Here is a 13,182-nt window from a genome sequence, read left to right on the forward strand (position 1 = left end):
ATTTATTCATTTATTATACAAGTATAAAATGACACTTGAATGGGTTCCGGAAAGGTCTGTTGTCTCTAGAACCTAGAGGAGAGGATGAAGAAAATGTTGTTGAATTCGGGTTAATTTCCACCGATAATAAAAAATTTACCTTGAAAACTATTATCTAGGTGACTAGTGTGAAAACGATTGTACTAAAAATCACCCCAAAGTAGATTCCCAGGAAAGAGTGGAGGGTCACAATGGACATCAAAGAGAACACCAAAATTTAACGAGGTTAGGCCAAAATTATGCCTACGTCCTCGAACACTACTAAAATAATATTTTACTAAAAGAGAAAATATTACAAAGAGAGAGAAAGAGCACAAATAGCCTTTAATATAGAAGAATGCTTATATTTGTGGGATGCTAAACTAAGGAGGAGGAGGGCTCTATTTATAACAAAAGAATTTCTCCTCCTCCTTATACAAAACCAATGTGGGATTCAAAATTTTCCAAAAAACCAACAAATCTCCACCTTGGCAAATTCCACACACATCTCTAAAAAAATCCAATCTTCAGTAGTGTCTACAAATTCATCTTTCAATTTGTAACAATATTGACCAAGTCTAAACAATGTTTAAACTTGACCGCAATTACCACTTTTGTCAACATATCAGCAGGATTCTCAGTAGTCCGAATCTTCTGGATTATGACTCCACCTTCTTCTAGAATCTCTCGTACAAAGTGATATCGAACATCGATGTGCTTCGTCCTTGCATGGTAAACCTGGTTCTTTGCTAAATAAATAGCACTCTGACTGTCACAGTGCAGTTTGATATGCTTCTGTTCCATTCCCAATTCACTAAGCAACCCTTGAAGCCAAATTCCTCCTTCACAGCCTCTGTAACTACCATATACTCTGCCTCTATAGTAGAAAAAGCCATTGTTGACTATAAGGTGGACTTCCAACTGACTGGTGCTTTTGCAAATGTAAACACATAACCAGTAGTTAATCGACGCTTGTCCAAATCACCTGCATAGTCTGAATCATAATACCCAACTACATACTGACCATCTTGTTTGTCCTGCTGAAAGACCAAACCAACATCTACGGTGTTCAAAATATACCGCAGAATCCATTTCACAGCTTGCCAATGCTCCTTTCCAAGATCATGTATATACCTGCTCACAACCCCAACTGCCTATGAAATATCGTGTCTCGTACACACCATTGCATACATCAAGCTACCAAAAGCACTTGCATACGGAACCTTTGACATGTATTCCCATTCTGCATCATCCTTAGGTGACATGGATGCACCGAGCTTGAAATGAGAAGCAAGAGGTGTAGTAACTGGTTTTGACTTCTCATTCATACTAAAATGTTTTAGTACATTCCTCAGATATTCTTTTCGAGACAAAAAAAGCCTCCCCAATTTCTTATCCCTTGATATTTCCATGCCTAGAATCTTCTTCGCTTCACCAAGATCCTTCATCTCAAACTCCCTATTCAATTGAGTCTTTAGTTTCGCAATTTCTGTCAGACTCTTGGAAGCTATCAGCATATCATCAACACAAAGAAGAATATATACATAGGATCCGTCTTGTAGCTTGCGTAAATACACACAATGATCATATTTGTTTCTTGTATACTTCTGCCCTATCATAAACTTATCAAATCACTTGTACCACTACCTTGGAGATTGCTTCAATCTGTATAATGATTTTTCTAATTTGTACACCATCTCTTCTTTTTCAACAACTTTGAATCCATCTGGCTGAGTCATATAGATTTCCTAATTCAAGTCTCCATGTAAAAATGCAGTTTTTATATCCATCTGAACTAGTTCCAAATCCAACTGCGCTACCAAAGCCAACAAAATTCTGATGGAGGAATGTTTTACAACTGGAGAAAATACTTCATTATAATCAACTCCCTCCATTTGAGCGTAGCCTTTAGCCACCAATCTTGCTTTGTAGCGGATGTTATTCTTGTCATAAAATCCATCTTTCTTTGCATATACCCAATTGCACCCAATTGCATTTTTTCCCTTCAAAAGACTAGTTAGTTTTCACGTCTGATTCTTTTGAAGGGATTTCATTTCTTCATTCATGGCGATCCTTTACTTTTTATGTTCTGAACTTTGGACTGCTTCATTAAAAGTGATAGGAACGTCATCAATTGCAATTGGTGATGCAAAAGAGACCATATCAGCATAACGAGCAGGTTGTCTAATGGTCCTCTTTCCTTTTCTGAGTGCAATTGATTCATGTTGCTGTGGAGGTTCTTGGGTCTGAACATCTTCTTCATATGACTCTTCTTCTACCATATGAGAGTCAACATCAATTTCTTTACTGACTGGGATAATTCTGCTTCCTTCAAACACCACCTATTTGGGAGTTCTATCTGTCTGCTCTAATTTTTTTGAAGTCACATTTCTCAACATAGTAGATTCATCAAAGGTAACATCTCTCCTGAAGATTATTTTCTTTATTTTTGGACACCAAAGACAATAATATTTCATACCAGAGGTGATCATCATAAAGATCGCCTTCTTTGCTTTTGGATCCAGTTTTGACTCCTTAACATGGTAGTATGCAGTGGAACCAAACACATGTAAGGAATCATAATCTGTAGCAGATTCTCCAAACCATTTCTCTAATGGTGTTTTACCACCAATAGCAGTCGATGGTAAGCGGTTGATAAGGTGATAAGCATAGACCAAAGCCTCAGCCCAAAATTCTTTGCCTAACCCGACATTAGACAACATACACCGAACCTTCTCCACTAATGTTCGGTTCATACGCTCTGTCAACCCATTCTGTTGTGGTGTATATCTGACAATGAAGTGCCTTAATATACCTTCTTCTTCACAGACTTTCAGAAATGGATCATTTTTGTACTCTCCACCATTGTCTGTATGGAGACGTTTGATTTTTCTGCATGTTTGAGTCTTTACCATCTTTTTTCATTTAAGGAAAAATCCTAGCACCTCATCCTTTGTCTTCATTGTATACACCCAAACTCTCCGGGAAAAATCATCAACAAAGGTGACATAATAGTGTGTTCCTCCCAATGTAGTTGTCTTGGAAGGCCCTCATACATCTGAATGAACATAATCTAAAATACATTTAGTATCATAGATTGTTGTTCCAAATTTCACCCTCGTCTTCTTCCCTTTGATAAAATGCTTACAAAAAGCTAATTTGTAAGCCCGAGTACCCTTCAATAATCCTTGATCTATCAGCAATTTCAAGAATTTTTCACCAACATGCCCCAAATGCATATGCCATAACCTGGTTGCTTCTGATTCATGTTCATCAGTAGAAGCTGTCACTGCTGCTGTCCCAACAATTGTACTACCCAGAAAGTAATACACATTGTTTCTTTTCCGGATTCCCTTCATTATTACCAGTGCACCAGAGATAATCCTCATAATCCCATCTTTTTCCCTTATTTCTAAACCTTTTGACTCTAAAGTTCCTATAGAGATGATATTTCTCATTAAATCTGGTACATAATGGACACATGTTAAGGTTCTGATTGATCCATCCTGATTCCTCAAGTGAATTGAACCAATCCCAAGTGTGTCAAGAGGAGAATTATTTGTTGTGTAGATAATTCCACCTTTTAGTTCTTTAAAATCAAAGAACCATTCTCTATTGGGGTTCATATGGTGGATACAAGCTGAATCTAGCAGCCATGAACTGAAACAGCTGGTTGATGGTGTAGCAGCGAATGCGAAATCTGAATCTGCATCATCATACTCGACCACATTTGATTCTGAGACAGCCTTTCCCCTTTCAGGTTTGCCTTTATTCTTTAACCTGAGACATACTTTCTTCTAGTGTCATTTTCTCGACAAAAGGCACATTTATCAGATCAGTCACAAACTGATTAAAACTAGTGATGTGATCATTCATAGTGGTACATGGTACATAGTTGAAGCGGAACAATCTCTTTTTCATCTAGAGCTTGTTCTGACCGCTTTTCTTTAAAAATATCTCCTCCAGTGCCTTCTATAATTTACTTGCAGAAGTTTCCTTAGAAAATGCATATTTATGCTCTCTAGAAAGACACGATCGAATAGTACCACATGCTAATCTATTGATCCTCTTCCATTCTTTCTCCTCAATATCATCTGGTTTCTCTCCTTCAATAACACTGTCTAGACCCTGCTGAAATAGGGCATCTATAACCTCACTTTGCCATATGCTGAAATGACCGGTGCCATCAAAAATCTCCACTGGAAATCTAACATTTGTCACATCATTTCTTACCAAAATTGAAGATGAAGAAGTTGTTGACAATGATGTGAATATTTTTGTGTCGTCTGCCATTTCTGCTACAAATTCTATTTAATAGCTGTCAATGCGGAATGTCAATTAGCCAAAGGAAATTTTTTTCTAATGTAGAAGATTAGCATAAGCCACAACCACAGAGCATACTAAAATAAACCAAGAGCTTTGATGTCAATTGTTGTGGAATTCGGGTTAATTTCCACCAATAATAACAAATTCACCTTGAAAACTATTATCTAGGTGACTAGTGTGAAAATGATTGTACTAAAAATCACCCCAAGGTAGATTCCTAGGAAAGAGTGGAGGGGTCACAATGGTCCCTCTTAAAACCCACTCTCTTTAGACATAACTACCAAGACAAGTAATTTTAATAGGACAATAATTAACAACAACTATACCCGATAATAGCTATTAAATAGACATAAAAGAGAACAGCAAAATTTAACGAGGTTAGGCCAAAATTATGCCTACGTCCTCGAACACTTCTAAAATAATATTTCACTAATAGAGGAAATAATACAAAGAGAGAGAAAGAGTACAAATAACCTTTAATATAGAAGAATACTTATATTTGTGGGATGTTAAACTAACGAGGAGGGGGCTCTATTTATAACAAAATAATTTTCCCTCCTCCTTATACAAAACCAATGTGGGATTCAAAATTTGCCAAAAAACCAACAGAAAAGACTTTCTTGTTCAACTGAACTCAGTAACTTAAGTCTAATTAATCATCATTTGCATTCTCGTTTCTCTGATGAATTCTTTATTTGGTATTTGCATTTGCATTTGTTTTATAAGTCTTCAGATGTCAGCGTACCAGAACATTGTCGGGGGAAGACTGAGCCTGAAAGAGAAACCGCTCGAAGTTGTTAAAGCTAAAGCCGAGGTGGATGTCATTTCCAAAAAGAAGAGGAATAAGCACAAACACCGTTATGCCTCCCACTCCCAGTGTTGGTTCCACTTGCCCTTTGCTTAATCTATCTTCTTCAGATTTCAGATTTTGTGTTTATTAAGAGTTTGGAGATTAGTTGCAGACTGTGTTGAAATTCTATGATTAAACCCTATAGACACACTCAAGTGTAGACTTTAAATGAAGAGTTTGGAGATTAGTTATGGTTTTTATTATTCTATGGAAAGTGGAAATTATGAGTTTTTCTTCTGTTTTCCTTCCAAGTTAGTTGCAAAGGGTCTTTATTTAGATAGGAGACAGCTTACAGTGGCCTCTAAAGGAAATACTCTCCTTTTATTATAGACATTATGAGATTCTGATTCATTAAGTGTATATGCCCTTCATTTTTGCTTATATGATGTCTTCATTTAATTCATTAATGTGTTATTGACAATTACAGGTGAAAACAAAATATTGTCAATAGATTCCACTAACAACCATGGAGAACCTAATGCTTTTGAGGATCACCTTACTTCAGCGGAGAGAAAATTCCTACAGCAGACACGCCAACTTGAGCTCCAAAGACTGGAAAAAATGGCGACCAAATCACACCATGATCGCATTCTGGAATTTAACCAATATTTAGCTAATCTAACTTAGCATTATGACATTCCTAAAGTGGGTCCTGGTTAATTTGCCGCAAATGTATTTCAGAGGTGTCGGTATTGTTTGCACCAAGACTGTCTAAAACTCTTGTGTTAAAAAATATTCGTTGTTTCAATGCCTTGTTTGTGGAATGATATCTTCTTATCATTTAGGTTTTGTATGATTTCATCACTATGGAGGGTGTTTTTTTATAACGATGGTTGATGCATGACTCAATATTTCTCCTATATTTATTGTGAAAGTCGATGATCAAGCTGGTTGATGTCTGATTAAATGTTGAGCTTTGCTCATTGTTGGGTGCATGGTTAAGCATTTATATCATACGGTGCAATTGAAGTTTCATAATTGACCCATCAATTCTTAATGCCCAAAGCATCGAAAGCAGAAACTTTAGTCCTATACCGACAAGAAGATGGATCAAATCATGCATGCTCTAGGGTTGTAGATGTTGGAAGCGTAGATGGGCACTCAATAATTTTTTTAACTTGAAATATTATTAATACGAGACAAAATATGTTATAACGACGTTATCTCAATATTACAATACTACAACACTAGTTGCGGCTAGTTTACAAACACAACCTCGCTATTCTAAGCTTTGCTAAGCTTTACCCTCTCTATAATAGCTTTGCTAAGCTATCTCTCATTCTTACTTTTATAAGCTTTCCTCATATTCCTTGTCTTATATTACATCTCATACACTGCATATATTTATAAGCTAATTAAACCGACTAATTTAAGCTTTAAGAAGATGCCATTTTCTTCTTTTCTTACAGCCTTTTTTGACTTTGTTTTGCCTCATCATTTTTCTTAATAATTAAGCATTTCTTTGCTAGTGCCACATCACCACTTTGTTGCTGCAATTTCATCACATTTTTTATCTCAATAATTTTCTTAACTATTCTAGATGTTGCTTGTTGCTTCCAAGCTTTACCGACATATTTGATTTTCAACTTTCATAGAAATCAAGTTTGCTTTCTAACACTCCCCCTCAAACTTGATTTTTCATTCCAAGCTTTTCTCCGCTTATCATCTCCAATCGATTCTTCATTTCCTGGCAAGTGCACGCTACTGCGGCTATGTATTCTTCTTTGCTTTTTCAGCACCTTGTAGAGATTTTTACAAAATCTCCCATATTTGTTTTGCGGTCTTCGCATCAGAAACTTTTTCAAAAGTAGATTCGTCTACTCCTTGAAAAATAAAAAACAACGCTCTTTTATCTTTTTTTCTGAGATTCCTTCAATACCTTCTTTTCTTCATTGGTCATGACTGCTTCTATTGCTGCATTTTCAGGCTCGGTGTAATCATTCTCGATGATATCCCAACAATCTTGGGAGCCTAGTAATGTATTCATTTGAAGGCTCCAATTGTCATAATTTATCTTTGTCAATCTCGGGATTTGAGGTTGAATCATGTTGGCCATTTTTTCCACCACTTTAAACTCGAACCAAGCTCTGATACCACTTGTTGGAAGCGTAGATGATCACTCAGTAATTTTTATAACTTGAAATATTATTAATACGAGAAAAAATACGTTACAATGACACTACATCAATATTACAATACTACAACACTAGCTGCGGCTAGTTTACAAACACAACCTCACTATTTTAAGCTTTGCTAAGTTTTACCCTCTCTTTAATAGCTTTGCTAATCTTTGCTAAGTTTTACCCTCTCTTTAATAGCTTTGCTAAGCTATCTCTCATTCTTGCTTTTATAAGCTTTCCTCATATTCTTTCTCTTATATTACATCTCATACATTGCATATATTTATAAGCTAATTAAACCGACTAATTTAAGCTTTAAGAAATTGCCACTTTCTTCTTTTCTTGCAGCCTTTTTTGACTTTGTTTTGCCTCCTCATTTTTTAATAATTAAGCATTTCTTTGATGGTGCCACATCACCACTTTATTGTTGTAATTTCATCACATTTTTTTATCTCAATAATTTTCTTAACTATTCTAGATGTTGCTTGTTGCTTCCAAGCTTTGCCGACATATTTGACTTTCAATTTTCATAGAAATCAAGTTTGATTTCTAACCGTAGACACTTATATTAACAGCAAAAGGAGGGCGCTTAGGTTGCATGGTTTTCTTCATTTAATTTTTCTTATAAGGTTCATAACAATGCCAATTACTGCCACTGCAACCAATTGATAGATCTTCAACACCTATCCACTTAATAGAAATACAATTACAGAACCTCTAGATCCCTTTCCTAGTCCGATCTTCTCATCATTGTACGGGATCGACAGCTTGATCTCAATTTTTGAAGTTCATTGCTCCTACCCTCAGTTGAGGTGGCTCAAAAACAACTTGATTGTCCAGTGGTAGAAATAAGATATAATTAGTAGTAGTTTGTTAATTGGTTAGCCCATAATATTTTGGACCGTTTTTTTATTAAGTTCGTTATGGGTTATAAATACCAATGAATGTAATAGGCTTGGGTACCTTTTTTTGAATAACTCAATTTCAATCTTTACATTATGTTGTTTGGCTAACAAATCCTTAAAATACACACAGCCGTTCATTATTTCTCCGTACACTCCGGTCACCGGCATCGTCACTTGTATCTACCGATGGCCCCTTTTCTCACATCCAGGGTCTTTAAAGCATGAATGGATATGTATCAGCGAGGTGGACATCCACAGTTCCACATCACACAAATCGAGTAGATTTTAGGTAGGGCACCTGATTATGTTCAAGCATGAACCTGTCGTTAATTCAACTTTGTTCATTAGTCAGAGAACTATGACGTGGCAACATGAGAATTCCAAATTCTCGTCACCGGGAGTCTCTTTGAAATTAGTTTTAGCCATGCTAGCTTAGACAATTTGGCGCCAAATAAAGCTGCATCGAAATAAGTAGGACAGTTTTTTTTTCAAGTGTCCTCAAAATGTTGCGCTGCTGCGTCCAAATAAACTTAAATTATGACCTTTCAGTTAAAAAACTATTTTTAAATAGAAGTAGCTGATTTTATTAAAAAATAAAAATATTCAAAACTACAATAAGGTTTTATAGCTATCAATAAAACTAATTACATAATTTGGACATTTTTTATAACATTAACATAATAAATTAGTCACTTTAGATCATATAAGTATCATATATTATGAATAAGTTAACTTTAGTATGAAGTTCTTTGCATTACGTGCATAGCATAGAGTTGCAAGTACTTTTGATAAGAGTTAGGAAGGATATGATAGAATGATAAATAATCCATTTATGTATCACAAATAATTGGAATTTATTAATTTTCAATCACTACACTGTAAAAATATAAAAGTGAGTAGATGGGAGTGTTTCAGTTATTCATATAACGGGGATTAGGCTTTCTCAAGCCTGGCTTTCGTTATAATATAAAAATATAAAGCTAAAATTGGGTTGGCTCTCCACGTTATCAAGTATCGCAAACTCCGTTAGAAGGCTACAAATCCTATGAGCGCTGCAACGCCAAGGCTTGACCAGGACCACACTAGTGAAGAAGAAGCGGAAGGAGAAGGCGCTTCAGAATCTTGGTAATCGCCATCAGAAGTTTTGGGTTTAGGGGGCGACTTGGCCTTGAAGGATTTAGGAGATGGGGCAGGTGCATCGGATGGAGATGGCGCTGGTGCCTCTTCATCCCCAGCTTCTTCCTCCTCATTGGGACCAGGGGCACTGCTACTTCTAGACTTAGACTTCTTGGGAGCAGGGGCCGGTGGCTTGGAACCGGGTGGTGGTGGTGGAGCAAGGACGGGATCACCAAAGGCAGGAGCCACGATGGGTGTGCTAATGTGGAGGACTGATAAGTTGAAAGGCTGGGAAATGACAGAACCTAGAAGCTTAGCAACTAGTGGTGAACCCTTGGTGGCTGAACCGAACACAACATCACCGGGTGCTATCCTTGTAAGGTTGACGAAACCATTTTGGTTGGAAGCGGAGCCAGTGGTTTGATACAAAGTGGTGAGAAGGGCACTCTTCTTTCCCAGCTTTCGGATCTTTTCCTTATCGAAGTAGTCAAGGATAATGTGATTCATGAGGATTTTCCTAAGTTCATCGTTGGGCCTGTCTGCGATGGATTTGATGGCACCGTTGTCCAAGGCTAGAACCGTAATGGTTTGACGATGGTTGATAGCTTCGGTCAACTTGGTCTTCTTGAGAAGATCGCTCAGAGTGCTAAACTCAAAGTACTCTTCAAGCGATTTGGTGATGTTTAATGCTGTAGAGGTAGTGGACAAGACCAGGAAGAATGCAGCGACGTGGAGGAGGTAGACTCCGGCTTTGGCATTCGCACTCAGTACACCCATCTCGGTGTGGAAAGCTGATTAGAACAAAGCCCGTTTAATCCTGCCTTACCACTTGCCCATTATGTCTTTATTTATATACCAGCCTGCCGGAGAATGTGCCTACATTTCATGCTTTGGTCCAACCTCCATTCCACATGTCCATACTATATCATGCTGTTGGAACGTTTCCACTCTATATATATAGTATAATTATCATATTAAAGGTTTTTTTCTTATTTTTTTAATTGTAACAATCAAAGTTTTTTGTTTCATAAATATGGGTTCAACCGAAACACAATCCATTCTCAGCTTCCTCCTCTAAAATTATGGACAATTGGATATTAAAACGATAGTGTAGGATGGAATAGAAGCTAAGCTCTACAAGTTTTTGGAATCCATAGCGAAACATATATAACGTGTAGATTGGCCTCTTATAGGAATTTTAGCAAGAAAAATAGTAATATATAATATAGTAATTGATAATGAAGGGTCTGTGTCATTTAAGTTATGCGACATGTTTAAAGTGGAACACAAATAAAGAAACAGGCAAGGCAGACCCTTGTTTCTGTGTCTGAATGGTTCATAAAGGCATACACAAATCCCAGCTTTACACACTGGCACTGCCCATTCTCTCTTCTTCATTTCCCTTCTACTAATTGCTTTGGAATATTACCAGAAAACATCTTTAAAAATGGATTTGATCTTAAAGAATGTCCAAAAAAACACTTTAATGAGGATGAATAGAAGAAAAGAAAAGAAAAGGTAGAGTTCACATTGGCATGAATATCCAGAGACAACGTTCATTCTAATGATAGATTTGACTAGACGGGCATGAAGGTGCTCTTGGTGGAGGACCATGGAACTATAGCCCATGTGAAGCAGTGTGGGTTATATTGCATTTCTTTTACCAACTAAAAACACGGAGGATAGCATTTCTACTCTCCTAATAAAGACGACTGAGACCTAATGTTGTGGTCCTTTATTATTTCAGTTTGCTACTTTAGGCTTCAATGATTTTCGAATTGGCATTTATTTCTATCAATATTAGTATTGGGTTAACTAAATTTTAATTTATTTATCATCCTAACTACATGTATAAAGATTAAACTATGTAATTTGTGTTCATATTTTTTTTGAAGAAAAACAATTTGTGTTCATATTATATATTATTAAGATAAAATATATTTAATCAAGTGATAGATATCTATATTATAAATAAAATTTTAAGTTTAAATCTTATAAATAGAAAGAAAAAAACAATACAACAAAAGAAAAAAAACAATACAACAAATAGTTTTACAAGAGATTAAGTCTAATGAACCATCTTTCCAAAATCAATCAAATTACAAGATTTTGCTGCGTGCAGCTCATTTCACGTGGACATCTCGTGATGCGAATATAGTACACTGTTCTAGTTTTATGATGCTAACATTCACTGCCATTGACTGACTTTTCAAAATGATTTCTGTGAGCCGCTATTATTATAATATAAAAAAGTGTCACGTGATTCCCAGTTATAAAAGCAGATGAAAACTAAACATACAACATATATATTAAAAGAAAAGAAAGGGATTCTTATGCAAATCTAAAACCACACCTCCACGGGTGGTATGTGTAGCCTAAATTATGTCCTAAAGGCATCCATGTACCCTCTTATTTAAACCCATGGTGCCCCACAATATATAGAGAGAGAGATAGACCTCAGTACACCTGTCACGCATGTACATATATATATATATATAGACCCCTCGCCTCCCCCTTTCCCTCACCAACAAGCTACAGTAGTCTCTCAACACCTTTTCTTAGTTTACCCAGGAACAATACATATAGAAAACAAAACCCCCCAAAAAAATGTCTGGAGTTTGGGTATTTAACAATGGTGTATATAGGCTTGAAAGTAGCCCCAAGAGAAGGGTTTTGGTGCACTTGGCATCAGGTGAGGCTGTATCATCCTACTCTTCTCTTGAGAACATTTTGAGAGATTTAGGGTGGGAGAGGTACTTCGGGGGTGATCCTGACTTGTACCAATACCACAAGCAATCTTCCATTGATCTCATTTCGCTTCCTAAGGACTTTTCCAAGTTCTGCTCCGTTCACATGTATTACATAGTAGTTAAGAACCCTAATGTCTTCCATGTACGGGATATGTGATGTGAGACTCGAAACAACCTATATTTAGCATATATAGTAGTCGGCTTTCTGTTTCCTCCTTATACATATCTTCTATTTACTATATATCGCAACCAGTTTCTCAGTTGTTTGTGTGATCTTAACTCTAGTTTGCCCCGCTTATGAGGTTGCTTCGATTTCATATTTCAGGGCAACATTGTCAGTGTGTTTTCAAGAATGGTTCCACTAGGGTTTTAGCAAGTCTCCTTAATTTGCTTGCTAGTTGCTATAATAAAGTGGACTGGTGTGTGTTTTGTATGTAAATATTTCAGCTTGCTAGTTGCTATAATAAAATGGACTGATGTGTTTTTTGTATGCAAATATTTGACATCTTTAATGATAATAATAATAAAAGTCATGGGTGCTTGCAACAGCTTGAGATTTGTATCATGCGCATAAATCACCTTATGCCATGTTAGCCTGCTAGGATTTGCTTCTGCTGTTGTTTTGTCGAGAGATAAGACAACTAAAAAGTGTCAGCCTTGCAATCATTCTGAGAATAATCTGGTAAGTTCCATCAAACAAATTTTGGTTACATAGACTCACTCTATTAATCATGACCAGCTAGCTCCATAAAAATTAAAAACACCTCATATCATTTAGCATATTTATAGGAGAATGATTTTAAAATTACCTCATATAGGTTGGTTACATAGACTCACTCTATTAATCATGACTAACTAAGTGATGATACATAATTTTTTAAATATGTTTTTATTTTATTTATTAATAGTGTATAATATCACTTTTTATTTAGCCTGGAGGAAGTTCTTTTTTTAACAAATTTGTCATGTTCACTTTTTTTCATCTTTCATATGAAACAAACCTCGATATAAATCTTATTCATAAATAATTATTGATTAAGTTATTATGTGATAAATTAACCAAATAAGTGAGAACAAATATCTTATGAATTTGATTT

General features: G+C 36.0%; 3 protein-coding genes across 3 annotated transcripts; 2 read left to right on the forward strand and 1 right to left on the reverse strand.

Moving 5' to 3' along the window:
• The first annotated feature begins 5,076 nt into the window (after positions 1 to 5,076).
• LOC120178731 (protein FAM32A-like) lies at positions 5,077 to 5,858 on the forward strand. The gene is made up of 3 exons (XM_039184556.1): positions 5,077 to 5,226; positions 5,410 to 5,459; positions 5,622 to 5,858. The coding sequence occupies exons 1-3, from the start codon at positions 5,078 to 5,080 to the stop codon at positions 5,819 to 5,821; spliced, it is 399 nt and encodes a 132-aa protein (XP_039040487.1). The 5' UTR covers position 5,077; the 3' UTR covers positions 5,822 to 5,858.
• Positions 5,859 to 9,052: 3,194 nt separating this feature from the next.
• LOC120200217 (fasciclin-like arabinogalactan protein 3) lies at positions 9,053 to 10,127 on the reverse strand. Its single transcript, XM_039201119.1, has one exon. The coding sequence runs from the start codon at positions 10,110 to 10,112 to the stop codon at positions 9,246 to 9,248; it is 867 nt and encodes a 288-aa protein (XP_039057050.1). The 5' UTR covers positions 10,113 to 10,127; the 3' UTR covers positions 9,053 to 9,245.
• Positions 10,128 to 11,921: 1,794 nt separating this feature from the next.
• LOC120192049 (flowering-promoting factor 1-like protein 2) lies at positions 11,922 to 12,246 on the forward strand. Its single transcript, XM_039194933.1, has one exon. It carries the CDS (start codon positions 11,943 to 11,945, stop codon positions 12,240 to 12,242), a length of 300 nt encoding a protein of 99 aa, XP_039050864.1. The 5' UTR covers positions 11,922 to 11,942; the 3' UTR covers positions 12,243 to 12,246.
• The last annotated feature ends 936 nt before the right edge of the window (positions 12,247 to 13,182 follow it).

Source organism: Hibiscus syriacus, unplaced genomic scaffold, assembly GCF_006381635.1.
Source record: "Hibiscus syriacus cultivar Baekdansim isolate YM2019G1 unplaced genomic scaffold, ASM638163v2 tig00000340_pilon, whole genome shotgun sequence".
Lineage (NCBI taxonomy): Eukaryota > Viridiplantae > Streptophyta > Magnoliopsida > Malvales > Malvaceae > Hibiscus > Hibiscus syriacus.